This window comes from Poromitra crassiceps (assembly GCF_964638095.1).
Source record: "Poromitra crassiceps genome assembly, chromosome: 22".
NCBI classification, from domain to species: Eukaryota; Metazoa; Chordata; class Actinopteri; order Beryciformes; family Melamphaidae; genus Poromitra; species Poromitra crassiceps.
In genome coordinates, this window is record NC_139647.1 from 21,141,417 (window position 1) to 21,157,808 (window position 16,392).

Sequence of the window (16,392 nt, forward strand, 5' to 3'; positions counted from 1 at the left end):
CTCACAACCTTCACCACCGACGGCACTGTGGGCTCAAATTTTGATCATTCAAATAAATCTGGTTGGATCGTTAGAAGATGCTTTCACGAAGGTTTGGTGTCACTTTGAACAGAAGATGTGAGAGGAGATCGCTTTCATTAGTTTGACAGTTTTTGAGGAAAAACCCGCATGATGGACTTCCTGCCAAGAATTCAAACATCTCTGCTCACTTGGGCCTACGGTACATTTCACAGCAATTTAGTAAGAGAGTGGCGTTAGCGGAGGTCCAAAATGCATGACTCATTAGCCAATGAACAGCCAGGGAGAGGTCTCGCGCTACTTTTGAATGCTAAAATAAAGCCGGTAACGTACAATTTGATTCTTAAAAAAAAACACTTTCAAAGTACAACACCAACTGTCCATTTTGCTGCAACTCGACAGTGCTGCTTAATCCAGGACCTTACTTCCTGGAACTCTTGTCTTGAGAGTAAAAAAACTGGTCCATTGGGGTGAACGGAGATGTCGCGACTCTTCTACATACACGGCTCTGATAGCAGCATCTCCAAATGAGTTGCTTTGAACTTTAGACGGTTGCTGTAACACCACGATCAGGATGATGGGCTCCCAATTCCAGTTGAGGAAGTTTGCAAAGTCTGGTTTAATTTCACGCATGAGAAGTTAGATTTCCTCAGAAGAAGAAGAAGAAGAACGGCAAATACGAGAGGCTGCCCGGTCCCTAATAAGCTGCCAAAGAAGGTAGAAGACTTTGTCGTGGTTCCTCTACTTTACTATCTGCACATAATCAATCTATCATGCATGGATAACAACGAACATATCCCGCTGGCAGATGATAGGCACATCATGCAAGGATGCAAGATCTTTTTCGACCAATCACAGAGGAGTGCAGTGATTTGTGTAATTTAATGCGGCGAATGGCATGCCCGCCCCGGCTCCCCCAATTACATTTAGAAAATGTGTCCCAGAGAGTGTTGAATAATGAAAGACGCTTCCGATTCACCCACATATCCCACTCAAGGGACGAGTCAGGTCCTTTCAAACCGCAGTAATTATCAAGTATGTGCTGCACGGGCAGAATGAAGATCTCAACTGATCTCTCCAGTGTAAAATGGCTGCTGAATTTAATAGCTGTCGGTCTCTCTGGGGACAATTTGTTTTTCCGAGCCTCGATAGGAACTAGCAAAACTTTTCCGCTCAACTCCCATGTGGAAGAATATAGGCCCGTAACAACAAGTAGATGCAACCTCAAGAATAATGTGCGTAGTAGAGATATATTTTAGAATATAATATAAAATATTATTTTAGAAGATCTATTTTACAGATGCAACAGATTTGAGTTGAGCTAGAGATGCATCGTGCATCTCCTTTGTGAGAGGTGCTGCTCAGAGTAAATATAGAAAATACAACACACAGGCAAAGCAGGCAGCACAGACCACATAGAGAAGCAGGCAGCACAGACATAGAGACCACATAGAGAAGCAGGCAGCACAGACATAGAGACCACATAGAGAAGCAGGCAGCAGACCACATAGAGAAAGCAGGCAGCACAGACCACATAGAGAAGCAGGCAGCACAGACCACATAGAGAAAGCAGGCAGCACAGACCACATAGAGAAGTGTAAAAACATGGAATAGTCACCAGAGATTGACTAAAAATACATGTTCAATTTCCTGTAGGATCTCAAGCTCTCTAAAGACGTTTCGGACCTCATCTCTCTCTATGCACTGCTGCTTGTTCATGTACTTCATGGCGTACATCTTCTCCGTGTCCCTCTTTTGCACGATGCATACCTGCAGCGAGACAAGGGGAGAGAGAGAGAGACACAGAGAGAGAGAGAGAGAGAGAGAGGGAGAGAGAGAGAGAGAGGGAGAGAGAGAGAGAGGGAGAGAGAGAGAGAGGGAGAGACACAGAGAGAGGGACAGAGACACAGAGAGAGAGGGAGAGAGAGAGAGAAAATGATAGGGAGACAGACAGAAACAGAGAGAGTCAGTGTCAAAGAACAAGAAGCTTACACACGTGAAAGCATGAGACAAATATAGGTATGTAGTATGCATACAATATGTGTGCATGTGAATTTATAGATAATGCTTACACTACATGTACAGGTACAGACAGACAGACAGACAGACAGACACAGACACAGACACAGACACAGACACACACACACACACACACACACACACACACACACACACACACACACACACACACACACACACACACACGACTGTAGAACCTATGGAACTGCTCTGGCAGGGAAAGAAAATTGCATCAATGCATAGTCGTGGCGTCTAAAGGCAAGTTTCAATCAAGAAGCAAGCAACTTAAATCTGCATTACTTTGAATAGCCCGCAGGGGGCGACTCCACTGGCTGCAAAAAAAAAAAGTCTGGTTCCATCATCAGGGTCGGCATCATGGGGGGTGATTTGCGGGCCATGCCCCCCCCAAATTAGTTATTATCCCCAAGCAGGCCAGGCAAGCACTGTCACTTTTTTGTCATATCAATTAGTGAAGTGATGATCTTGGGTATGTAGTAGGGGTGTCACGATACACTCAGTTCACGATACGATACGTATCACGATACTGGGTTCACGATAACGATACGATACGATACGATTTTAACAATATTTTTTTAAACTTGAATAATGACAATATATGACTGGAAAAGTAGTATTTTATTTGAAATGCACAAATACAAAATATGCTGTTGTGGGAAATTGTTATTACAATAACAACTAGAAAAAACATGAGATTGGAGATAAGGCTTATCTTGAAATAGAATGAGTTACACCGTCACTTAGATTTACTTTGAACTAAAAGGTTTCTCAGCAGTATAAATTCTCATTATGCATCTTCAGTTTTTCTTCAAACTCAAACAACAAGACTTTTCTTAGTCTATTTTTTATGCATCTTCAGTTTTTCCTGTCAAGTAAACAGTTTTGCCAGAAACTCAATTGAATGGTTTCTCTCCTGTATAACTTCTCGTGTCTCTTCAGAGACTTGTTCAACTGATCTACTTTCCACACATTGAACTTCAACAAACAAAGACGTTTCTTTGTCTATTTTTGAAAAAAAAAAAAAAAAAAAATGTTTTTTTTTTTTTTTTTTCACGATATGAGATTTCATCTCAACGATACATATCGTGACGTTTTACTATCGCGAAATTTCGTGGGACGATATATTGTGACACCCCTAGTATGTAGTCTATTTCAAATAGCCTGTTGTCACTTTCACCAGTGCGTGATGATGCACACCGTGTGTGTGTGTGTGTGTGTGTGTGTGTGTGTGTGTGTGTGTGTGTGTGTGTCAGAGAAAGAGAGAGAGGGAAAGAGAGAGAGGGACCTCAGGCTTGGCTTGCATGTAGGCTATATTTTGTGCAGTGTGTGTCTGTGTGTGTGTGTGTGTGTGTGTGTGTCTGTGTGTGTGTGTGTGTGACTCTGAATGTGTAGTTGCGTTGGTGTTTTGTGTGTTGGTTGGTTGTTGACCGCACTTTGAAGCCACGCCCCCCCCCCCCCCCCCCCCCCCACGACCAAATGACCATACTTCACTCATTTACGGCCCCAGTAAACACTTTCCCTATGAGTTTATGGTCTCCATCATCGCCAGTGGGTGAAAACCAATGGGTTGCTGCTACGTTCATTTTATACGCTCTATGGTTTCAATAAATATAACAGCTCCATAAAATGTGGCTACATGAAAAATCAAACGTGCTTTCAAAACAGCCCACAGCCTATTTTCTACAGTCGAATGCCATCATTAGGATGAATACCATATGCGCGTGCCGATACATCAAATGTCCACAAGGCAACGCTGTCCATATTCCAAAATGGACGTTTGTGGCAGAAACCACTCACAAAACAAATGACCTCATTATTTATTCATTAAAAGTTGTGGTTTTGTCAGGAAGTGGCTGTGAAAGGTCACGAGTAGGAACGGGACCCCAGAGAGAGAGAGAGGTCAGAGTTCAGAGTCATTACAGTAACATTACTACCCAACCACAGTCATGATTCAACAGATCATATATCTGCAGGAAATCCTGCCTCCCAGACAGCAGTGGTGAGGGAAAAATGTAAGACCTGAGAAGCTGTTTTTCTTAGTTATGACAAAATCCCACAACGATACCGACAGATTAACGATAGAAGCCATCTGCGCTCATTTTGGGGTCCCCCCCCCCCCCCCCTCGGGTTCTAAAGTCGAGGTGAACCCGTTCGCATCTGAGACCGTTTCAGACTGAAAACAAATTGAGAGGCGGACCATATACGGTGTCGATTATTTGATTTGACAATTCTGAGGACTGGCTTTGGCATTGGCCAATCCTAGCGTGTTCCACCCCCAAATCGGGTGGGATTCAGCGTGTTGTCGTGCTACGCGAGTGGGATCCGCGGAGTACCAGGCAGCCAGGCTGCTTCGTGCGGACAATCCGATGCATGGAAACTCCGAGAGACGACCCCTGACAGCCAGGGAGGCTGTCAGGCTCGGAGGCGCGCGCCATTATCGTTATAAATGTAAATAATATTCCTGGAATGCGTGTTTTAACGAGCCAGTTACATTTCTTTGCATTCTTAGAGATTATAGTTTTTGTTTTTTGTTCATGTTTCTAACAATTGGCCAAGTTAGTAGTTAGTTTATGGGATAGGAATTCTGCCAGATGACAGGCACTAGGCGCCATTTTCTCTTTCTTTTGGAAGAGAAAATGATCCTGAAATGAAGATTTGAATGACAGCTGCATGTCGTGATATGATTGGTTGAAATGGGGTAGAAATTTGATAGTACTGGGTGACGTCAGCAAACTATACATTACTGTTATCAATGAAATCTTGAAAAATGAACTTTTGATGTGAAAAAGTGTGAAAAACGAAAGAAATTAGACTCTTGTGATTTTGTTTGCATACATTATTAAATAGGTGCACTGCATACCCAGGTACAGTATATGAACTAAAAGAAAAGAAAAGTCATTTTTGGGTTCAGCTCGACTTTAAGGTCAGATTCACCCCCCCCCCCTCGCGCCCCCGTAACAATGTACCGTAAGGCAGAGATAATACAGAATACAAAGAAGCAACCAAAAAGATAAGATAAACTCTGCCCATTGCGGTTTAACTCAACCAATCAGATTATGTCTTCCCCCAGAGCAGCTCTGCCTCTGAGAAAATAACACTACAATCTTTTTTTTTTTTAGGTTGTCAGGTGTTTTGGACAGGAAATTCCAATTCATTTCTAATGGATTCATGTTTCCCTGATAATCTAATGCTTTTCATATCGTCGACTGCATCTCTCTTGTTTCTGTGTCTCTCTCTTCTGGTTCATTACCTGCTCATCGTATACAGTACAGTCATCACCAGCTCCTCTTTATCAAGGCTATCAGATGTACCAACTGTGTGTGTGTATCACTGCAGGATCTGCTACCGATCAGAGATGACAGTCTCAGCTCCCATCTGCGCCCCATCTTCTCTGGGATCCTCAGTCAGAGCAGAGGAGGGGAATGATGACTTTTAAACAGATCTCATTCATATATTCATACCGGGCACATTAGCAATTCAATGTATTAGTTTGGTGTGATGGGGAAAAGGGTACCCTACCCATCTGGAGGCGAGAGGTGTGAGTCAGAGTGTTGTGCCAGGGCTGTTTTGCATACGAATGGAGACTTTTTTACCCAGACAGGAAATGAGTTGAGATGGGGAGAAGATTGAGGTCAGCCATCATCGCTCAGACTGTCCTGGCTCTGGCTTCTTCTTCTGAGGCCAAAGTGAGTCTCTCTCTGAGCAGACACTAAAGAGTCCCTAATTAATTCGGAATCATTATCTCCAAATGCTAATGATTAGCACGCTATAAAGCGGCCATTGTAACGCTGGCTAGAGTTTCGTGTGAAATTTGTCATTTAGGAAACACTTATTCAGACGCACTTCCCATTATTTGGGGACAGAGGAAGGTCAGAGCGGGAGCTGCAGACCGGTCCGAGGGACGGTGCCAAAATCCCTCCTCTGGCTGTCTGGTGCCAGCAGGGGGCGCTGCTGCGGTGGCTGCATGGTGGAAGAGCTGGGCCCAGAAATTGGCACGTTCACCGGGCAGCGCCGCCTCGCTCCGGGGCCAGCACCGTGAGTTGCTCACTTTTTGTTTGCTCTCGTTAATCACGTGATCGAGCGTAGACGCGTCAGCCATTCTGTTTGGCCCGTTTAAGTTCTCCTTTATTTATCCCCATGGGGAAATTCATCCTCTGCATTTGACCCATCCTCTACTAGGAACCTTCCTAGAACTAGGAGCAGTGGGCAGCCGCAGTGCTGCGCCCGGGGACCAACTCCAATTCTTTTTGCCAGTACCTTGGTCAGGAGCACTGACAGGAGTATTAACCCTAACATACATGTCTTTAGGTGGTGGGAGGAAACCGGAGCACCCGGAGAAAACCCACACAAACACGGGGAGAACATGCAAACTCCACACAGAAAGGACCTGGGACGGACCGGGGTTCGAACCCGGGACCTTCTTGCTGTGAGGCAACGACTGATCCACCGTGCCGTTTGGTGAACTGGACGATGGCATTGACAATATATCCACGTGAGGAAAACAACTCCTTCCTGCTGCTCAGGAACCGTTTTGGGCTGAGGACTGAAGTGTGACTGTGGTGACGTGACGTGAATCCAGAATGAGGCTGTGACAGACTGACAGTCCCACTGAACAACACATGCAAATGCGTTTGTGCTCTATGAACAAATACAATTGAAAATGGGGGGGAAAATCACTGTGCTGGATCCAGGCTGCTTGCTTGGCTGCAGACTCCACATCTCCCAGAGGTGGAGAAGACGACAGTGCTGGCCTGGGGCAAACACACACACACACACACACACACACACACGCGCACACACACACGCGCACACACACACGCACACACACACGCGCACACACACACACCCCGACACACACACACACACACACACACACACACACACACACACACAGTGTGTGCGCGCACACACACACACACACACACACACGCGCACACACACACACAACCACACACACCCACCCACCCACCCACACACACACCCACCCTGGGGTGAAGCACTGTCACAACACACTGGCTGTATCTCTGACCAGCAGCTGCACACACACACACACACACACACACACACACAGTGGCACCTGTTTATCTCTCCGAAAGAGAGGCTTTTAGAGGTGGTCAGACAGATAGACAGACAGACACACACACACACACACACACACACACACACAGCAGGATCTATTGATTTCAGAATCATTTGATGTGGACAAATCCACAGGTAGGACTGATGCTTAGTGTGGTGGTGATGCTGCTGGTGCTGATGAGGGCAACCTGTCAAAGACGCGTGCTCAAAGGAAGGGCATCGCACGCCAGCGCCACAGCTCCATCGCCCCACTTTAACAGTCGTGTGTGAGCTCAGAAACATGAAACTAACATTGTGTTTTTTTTTCTCTCCTGCTGCGCTTCAACACACACTCATTATTTTCACTATTTAATCAGCGCCAAGAGAGAAAGGAGATGAACGAGCTGCGTTGGCAGAGAGTTAATCTGCTCGAGGTCAGCCAGGAGCGCCTGGCAGGCTGATAAACACATTCCAAACAAGCGCCGGTCTAAATCAAGCAGCTCACTTATTATTCACCCGATATGTTTTTCAAACTTTTCAGCAGCTCCCTAACGAGATGATTCTAGCAGCAATTACAGAATGACAACGTGGTGATGGGTGCGTGCAGCCACTTACGTAAAACTCTGCTAAAAAGCTAACAGTAATTAGCATAGCATTATCTCGGAGCTTCAGCCTTATACGGTCGCTCCCCCGGACCCTCGCACTGCCGGCTGTCAGCTTGCTACGTCTCGCTAACAGCGCTAACGGAATAGCGAGTCTTAATTGGACCTCGGGAATGTGACAAATCCAGCACATGACTGACAGTTCAAATGAGATTTATGCACGAGGGAGACGGTGCTATACGCGCCGGCCAATGCAGTCTGTCAGTCAGACGCGCAGATTGGATCCGGCCTAGCGCGGTGGTGATTGACGTTACGTTGTCGACCGATTGATGGCATTATGCAACTCGAGGGCTGTATTATTGTATGTGCTGCTGAGAAAGTTCTGAAATCTATATTGCAATCAAAAGGCAATTGCTCAGGGAGGAAGAAGTATAGTGACTGACAGCATTCGTTCTCAAATGAGATGGTTGTGTCACGATATTGGCATTGCTTGCTGCAAAACTGAAGTCTTCCCGAACAGTGATTCAGTGACCTGATCTGCCAGTGCCAGTATGAGCCAACTACAGGAGACGCTGAGATCGTTATATAATAATAATATAATAATAATAATTATATAATAATTATATATTGGGCTGAGATGCTCTGTCAAGCTTTAACTGCGGCCTTTCTTCTCTGGTGCTGGATCTGGATGATGTTAATGCCACGGGGCACTGTGGATAATGAGTCCACAGGGTGTTGTACGATTCACCTTCAAAATCATTATTTGTCATGATGAATCATCATAAAAGGAATTCATATTGGGTCGCGGCACCGGAAAATATGACTTTTTGTGATACAGCCGTTTCTGAAGGTGCAATAGTTCATCAGAAGAATAGCACTTTGAAAACACCAGCCCATTAAATCATATAGGTGTTTATTTCTAATAACCTAACCTGAACCCAGGGCTGTTAGTGAAGAAGAACTGGACGGACAAACCCGTCTTTATTTCTCACACAAACTTTTTCTTTTTTTATGGAATATCTTAGTTTCAACTGTATTGAGCTAACAAGGTTAGCTTTGGGTTTATATGTGTGGTTTGGTTTGTGTGGAGTTTGGGGAACTCACAATCTCTATTTCAAGTTAGCTTGCTAGGTCAGCACTAACCCCGCTTAAAGCCTGCTTGAAGAAGAAAACAAGTGGGGGCGGAGTAACGAGACTTGGGGAGGAGCGCTACCATTTGTTAGAAATGGCAGAGCCTGCGGTGAACCATCTAGATAACAATAGACGATCTATGCTACAGCCCTGCCTGAACCCAAGAGATTTCATTCAAACTTCATCTGGACTTGATGCACCAAAAACACCCACTACAGAAATAAGTGACATAGCATTAGTGTAGGAGGAGGAGGAGCTTAGCGTAGGAGGAGGAGCTCAGCTCAAAGATCAACAGCTCCTGCAACTCTTTTAGAGACTGAGTGAGGAACGCCTGACAATGGAGGATAGGACTGCCACTTATATACATACACCCACTGAGCACTTCCTTAGGAACAGCTGTACACCTAACCTGACGCTGCCAGGTGGATGGGCTTGTCTCACATTCTGTTTCGGCAAACACACATCCGATCGTGATCTGATCTCAAGAAGATCTCATGAGAATCCAGCTGGCTTGCAAGGTTACTGTGCACTAGTGTCCTCTAGAGAGAGAGTGGTGTCAGTCGGCGGAGGACCAAAATGCGTGACTCATTAGCCAATGAACAGCCAGGAAGGGGTCTCGCGCTACTTTTGAATGCTAAAATAAAGCTGATAATGTACTATTTGATTCTTAAAAAAAAAACTTTCAAAGTACATCACAAACTGTCCATTTTGCTGCAACTCGACAGCGCTGCTTAATCCAGGATTTTACTTCCTGGAACTCTTGAGAGTAAAAAAAACTCTCCATTGGAGTGAATGGAGATGTCGCGACTCTTCTATCTACACGGCTCTGCTGTGCACCTGCTTATTCACGCAATTCAGCCAATCATGTGGCAGCAGTGCACTGCATAAAGATCACGCAGATCTCAGATCTGATGTGATTAAAGATCACGCAGATCTCAGTGATCTCAGTGACTTTGAACCGTGGCATGGCTGTTGTTGGTGCCAGGCGGGCTGGTTAGAGTATTTCTGAAACTACTGATCTCCTGGGATTCTCACACACGACAACAGTCTCTAGAGCAGGGGTCACCAACCTTTTTGAGGTCGAGGGCTACCTGAAGGGTAGAGAGTCATGTGGGGGGCTACCTGTTGAAATTTGCTCGATTTACCTTTAAATAATGAGTATTATGCATTTAATGGAGACATACACTCTTTTCTTTTACTGCTGTGAAGAAGAACTCTTCCTCCCACTCCTCTTGAAATTGGTAATGTTTTTTCTTTGGCTTTTCTGCCATTGTTCTTGCTTTCCATCATTTAGCTTAGCCAACTGATATAATCATTGGCAGCTGGCAGTCGCACTGTTGCAGAGTGAATGACGTAGTGACGTAACGTAAAACTAAACTTTGACCCCAGCCCAGGTGGATCAAAATAGTGAATCAATAATTAATTATACACGGACAATAAATTATACACGGACAATAAACGTTTTTAAAACGTATGCATTGTTAAACCAATTATTTTCTACATTTGTGTGTTATTGTGGGAAGGGAGGAGAAAAACAAATAAAAAATAAATTTTTCTGATTATATTTTTTGTTTTGTTTTTCCTTTCTTTCCCCTGTGTCTGAGCCTGTTTGTCTGTTTTGTCTTGTTTGTGTAAAAAAAAATATATATATATATTATTATTATTATTTTCTGAACGTGGCCTGCGGGCGCCACAGCGCCACCCCGCGGGCGACCAGGTGCCCGCGGGCACCGTGTTGGCTACCACTGCTCTAGAGTTTACACAGAATGGTGGGAAAACCAAAGCCATCCAGTCAGCAGCAGTTCTTCTGTGGAGCTGGTTGATGAGAGAGGTCAGGGGAGAATGGCCAGACTGGTTGGCGCTGACAGAAAGGCGACGACAGTAACTGAGATAACCTCTTTTACAGCTGTGCTGAGCAGAAACAGCATCTCAGGATGCACGGCACGTCCGTCCGACCTGCTGCAGGCGGGATGTCACTTTGGTCGCCGGCTGACACTGAGCTGAAAGCTGATACCTACCTATTAGTAAGGTGTTCCTAATAAGGTGCTCGCTGAGTGTGCATGAGACTCGGCAAAGAAGAAGAACAACGGGGAGGAAAAACAGGAGAAAGTCAGATTGACAGGGCCATATGGAAGGGAGCTGAGAAGATGCTCGAAATAGAACACCAGGAAATCACCAGCGGCTAATAATGTGTTTCAGCCACCACCGAGGAGATAAGCTGAGGAATACTACCTACAGTACTTCCACAGTCCTATATTTGCCATTTACACTTTAAATTAAAAAAACACTTTAATGATTTACATTATGCTAACAACGCTTATCAAGCGTTTTTCATCTGTTTGATATAAAAGGCTTTTTTGTGAATGAATGAACATTTGCCGCTACGCTACGCTTCCTCCTATAATTAACAGAGTAAAATGATCTGAAAAGGGAAAAGGAAAAAAATCAGAGTTTGGTTGTGAACGTGACACGTTTTTGCACACGTACGCCCGCAACAAGGAGTCACGAGTACACCTGTTAGTTAACTCACTTTACGCACATTTTAGTTTTTAGATGAGAAGGGCCCAGTCTTGGCCAACCTCTGGGAATCGTATGGGTGCTATAAGCTAACCTCTGTCCTGCCAGCATAGAGCCACTGCGGAGCGCGTCATCATTCAGAAACCACGCCCAAAACGGTCGAAAACAGAAACCCCCCCCTCCAATCCTGGCGTTCTCCTATGTCGCGTGCATGGTTGCGTGTTGCACAAAAAGATCGTATATACGGAAGATGAACACTCCAACTTACTTCCTTGACAGCTAGATCCACATTTTTCTTCTCGCCAATTCTCAATGGCTTCCTTGTTTTGCTCAGGAGTACAAAAAAACTTTAACCGGCGATTATTTACATTTGTGGTCTGCACGGCCCACCACACAACAGCTTTTAGCTATGTTTAATTCAAGGAAAATGATGCTGGTCTATGGGAGTGAACGGAGCGATTTCCCCCGTGATGGGCGTGGCCTATTTCATGCAGTGTCTATCCAACCAAAAATAACAAGAAAAATACAAGCACCACCATCGCTGCTGCTGTTTTAAATCGATATAAAAACAACCAGGCCTAGACTCCGGACCACTGCCTCTCCCTCCAGACCTCCCTCTCCACCCAGCGCCTCCCTCTCCCTCCAGCGCCTCCCTCTGGTTAAATCTCAATGTTACACGGCCCTTAAACACATGCACTTATTAAATGTTTATTAGCTGAACATCTCACTCTTTAAAAGAAGCTCTTTCATGTCACACTTCAAAGTGAAGCTGTGTGCTGTAACTGTTTACCTCAGGGTTGTTGGCTGCACCATGTTTACCTTTTTATACTTAACCCGCCTCCCCTAGACACTGCATGAAATAGGCCACGCCCATCATGGGGGAAAGCTCTCCATTCACTCCCACACACCAGCGTCATTTTCCTTGAATTAAACATAGCTAAAAGCTATTGTGTGGTGGGCTGCGCAGACAACAAATGTAAAAAAAATCTCCAATTCAAGTTTTTTTGTACTCCCGAGCAAAACAAGGAAGCCATTGAGAATTGGCGAGAAGAAAAATGTGGATCTATCTGTCAGTGAAGTAAGTTGGAGTGTTCATCTTCCGTATACATGATCGTTGTGTGCAACACGTGACATAGGAGGATACAATGCCAGGATTGGGGGGGGTTGTTTTCCCCCGCTTTGGGCGTGGTTTCTGAATAGAGACACTGCGGAGCGCGTCATCATTCAGAAACCACGCCCAAAACGGGGGAAAACACAAAATCCCGTCCAATCCTGGCGTTCTCCTATGTCGCGTGCACGGTCGAGTGTTGCACAAAAAGATCGTATATACGGAAGATGAACACTCCAACTTACTTAATTGACAGCAACATCCACATTTTTCTTCTCGCCAATTCTCAATGGCTTCCTTGTTCTCCTCGGGAGTACAAAAAAACTTTAACTGGCGATTTTTAACATTTGTTGTCTGCGCAGCCCACCACCACACAACAAGGAAAATGACGCTGGCGTGTGGAAATGAACGGAGCTTTTCCCCCCGTGATGGACGTGGCCTATTTCATGCAGTGTCTCTACGATGACGCGTTCCGCGGTGTCTCCATAGTCGGCAGCCCTATCAATTGTTGTCAGAAGGTCTGAAGCTCGTGAGCTGACACGGCTCGCCTCGCGGAGAGGAGGAAACGGTTGGGTGTGAAATTTAGTGGACTCAGTCAGGATGGAAGCTGCAGCAGATTTTCTGTTTTCTAGGTCAGCTGAGTGCCAAGTCGAGCAGAAGCCTCTGGCTGAAACACATGGGGAAGCACGAACAGACAGAAGACCACTGCCTGAGGGGAGGGGGGGAGAGAGAGAGAGTGAGAGAGAGACACAGAGAGAGACAGAGAGAGAGAGAGAGAGAGAGAGGCTGGTTCATTGCCTCTGAGGTTCTACGATATTTGAGTTGATATATGAACCGCTGACATCAGTCACTCTGTCAGATGAGGTTTCAGCTCGGCACGACTGTTTGTTGTCGCCACTATGATGGTGTGTAACGCTCATCCTGGGCGAACTGTGACTGAATCAGTTGTGTAAGATAACCTACACACACACACACACACAACACAACACACACACACACAACACACACACACACACACACACACACACACACACACACACACACACACACAACACACACACACACACACACACACACACACACACACACAACACACACACACACACACACACTGTACGCAGTCTCGCCGTCACTGCATTTGGGCACGAGTGGGTTGAGAGAGGTGGGCGAGGGAAATAGACTTTCAGGGTCTGATGAACATGTCACGCGATGAGCGGGGAAGGAATCATTTGCTCCTTCATTTGCTCCATCCCACTGGAGGTCTTCTTCTGCTCCGTGATGGCTGCTGTCAGCAGCACTGGAGGGAATGAAAGCGTTTAGCGAGCGCGTGCAGAGCTCCAGGATGCACTATTAAGGCAGGCGCGGGCATTAATATAAGCACAAGGCATGGATCATCAGACTGTCTCAGAGACTGAGCAACCTGTGAAACTCAATACCCAAGAGATATATGTATCTCTACCGGGTTCCCAATAGAAACGGGGAGAGATGTTTCTCTGTATCAGAATGAGAATCCCCTCTGGTGCAATAAATGTCGGGGGAAACATTGATTGGTGCAGATATATTGACAGCTTAGAGAGTTTCACATGACATATTGACACACATGACATATTCTCATGACATAATGACACCACGGTTCAAGGACATCAGGACTAGTGGTCGACCAATATGGATTTTTCAATGGCGAATGCCGATATTTAGGCGGCCGATGGCCGATATATAATGCTGTATTATTCCATGGTCTGGGTGAATACTCGATTCTGATTGGCTGCAGGGTGTTCATTAAAAAGTGATAATGTACAGTTGGTAAAGTCATTCAGCCAAATGGTCTGTTCACCATTCATATCAATGCGCCATAGTTTCAACAGTGTTATCAAGAGAGCTGTTTGAGCTCTATACCCCCGTTAAGGGTTAATATGACACTTTTGGAAGTTGAGAAAAAAATTTAGTCGGTCAAAGTAACTATTTAAATCACCCCTGTGTGCTCAGTTTATCAAAAATAACTCTTATTTACTATTTTGATTTTCGTTTCGGAGATTCCCTCTCCTCCCTCTCCTGAGAGAAGCCGGCTCTGTTCTGGTCAGCTGACAGAAGCCGGGCTCTCAGCTGTCAACTGTCAAACCCTCTGTTTACAACTTGCAGCAACCAGCAGCCAGGCGCTCTGGGAGAGCCTGCGCTGCCTCTTATCACAGATACAAATCAAGTCAAAGAGGAAAAAGACGAGATCAACAAAAAGAAAACAACGAAATGGGGAGTTAACAGCAACACACTGAGAGACGTCCTTGTACAAAACATACCTGGACTCCAACATACTGAAAGCAGATAGTTTTCACTCTACTCCTGCCTCGCGCCATTTACGTCTTATAAGACCCGCAGACGTTAACGCAATTCCCTGGAATGTGAGTTTAAACAACCCAGTTACATGGCGTTGCATTCTTAGACATTGCCGTTTTATTTTGTATGTTGTTACAAAGGCTACAAATTATTAGTTAGCTTGATTCTAGAATTGTGCCAGGTGTAGAAACTAAGCAGCCACTTTATCCAATGATAGCCTAATCTCGAGGGGACTATTTTGTCTCGCCGGTTCTCAACTCATATTCAAGGTTATGAAAACTAGATTTTGATTGCAAAATCCATGGAAATATAAATGAATGGTCTTGTTTTGTTTCTTTGGCAAGTGACCATGGTATAAGCGGGTTAATGTACTTCGAGGTTCGCCTCGGACGGTTCACGCCTCCACGTTGTCCCTTAAAAAGTGATAATGGACACCTCGTCGTGCATTAACCCTTACATATATTTTGGTTTTGATAAAATACCATTTAATGATAATAACAAATGAGACAAAATTGCTGAACTTAGATGAACATGTATTAAACACTAATGTTATTGTCTGCATTGTCTCTGTTTGGTTACAGTAAGTAGATCTGACATGTTTTTATGTTTATCGGCCTGATGAGCGCAGGCATCGGCCGATGCTGATTATCTCAAAATGCCATTAATCGTCCGACCAATTAACTGGCTGACCAAATAATCGGTCCATCACTAATCAAGAGAAAGGGAGCATGCAAAACTGTACTATGGAGAACGGAATACACATAATATAAATATTCAACCGGCTGCTTCATCTAAAAGCTTAACACGTTGACTGCCACTGACGTATTAATACGTCAAAAAAAATCCAGCGGTTCACTGCCATTGACGTATTAATACGGTGCTACGTGGATCAATGCCCCCCGCGTCTCCTATGGAGATATTGGAAGTATTGAATGTGTATAATCTATTTTACCGACCAGCTAGGTGGCGACGGTCCTCTCCCGACAGAGAGAAGTCAACCAAAAGCAGCCGCCTCCCGCGGCTGCTTCCTCCATTCTCAAGGAAATGGCTTGGCGATTTTACAGTCAGAAACGAACGAGCCTCATTCTCATACTGTAGGCGGGGACGCTTTCGCGCTGCTGCGGTGGGGGGTTCCAGAAATGGTTTGGGTGGGCAGCATAAAGCCTAGAGTCGCACGGGGCTTCATCGGGGCTCTCAAACCCAAGAGACGAGTGAGACCTATCCACACTCGCTGCCAGGGAGGGAGGCTGCTCAAACTCGCTGCCAGGGAGGGAGGCTGCTCAAACTCGCTGCAGCAGCAGCAGCAGAACACTCGCTTGTGACAAACGCAGGCTGAAAGCCACTAGACACGCCTACGGAGGGAGGAGTTGAAGGAGAGGGCGTTCGGAACTATATTGTTTGGATGTCTGATCTCTCACTGATGCCAAAAATAAATGGTTAAAGTGACTGTTCTGCCTGTTTGATTGAATTTCACAAAACTGCGATTATCTCAGCTTTCACTCTCAGACGCTAAAACCATGCTGTACTCAACGGCTAATATCTACATAACTACTAACTCTACAAACTAACTCTTTTAGACAGAGAAAGCAC

General features: G+C 45.3%; 1 protein-coding gene across 1 annotated transcript in view; it reads right to left on the reverse strand.

Annotated features, from left to right (window-relative positions):
- Window positions 1-1,770, reverse strand: part of stk32c (serine/threonine kinase 32C) — a gene marked incomplete at its 3' end in the record, with an annotated part of 32,579 nt that extends 30,809 nt beyond the window's left edge. The window contains exon 1 of the mRNA XM_083658439.1: window positions 1,637-1,770. Within this exon, the coding sequence (XP_083514565.1) occupies window positions 1,637-1,755 (119 nt within the window). The 5' untranslated portion in view covers window positions 1,756-1,770. The remainder of the gene's footprint in view (window positions 1-1,636) is intronic.
- Between the last annotated feature and the right edge of the window lie 14,622 nt (window positions 1,771-16,392).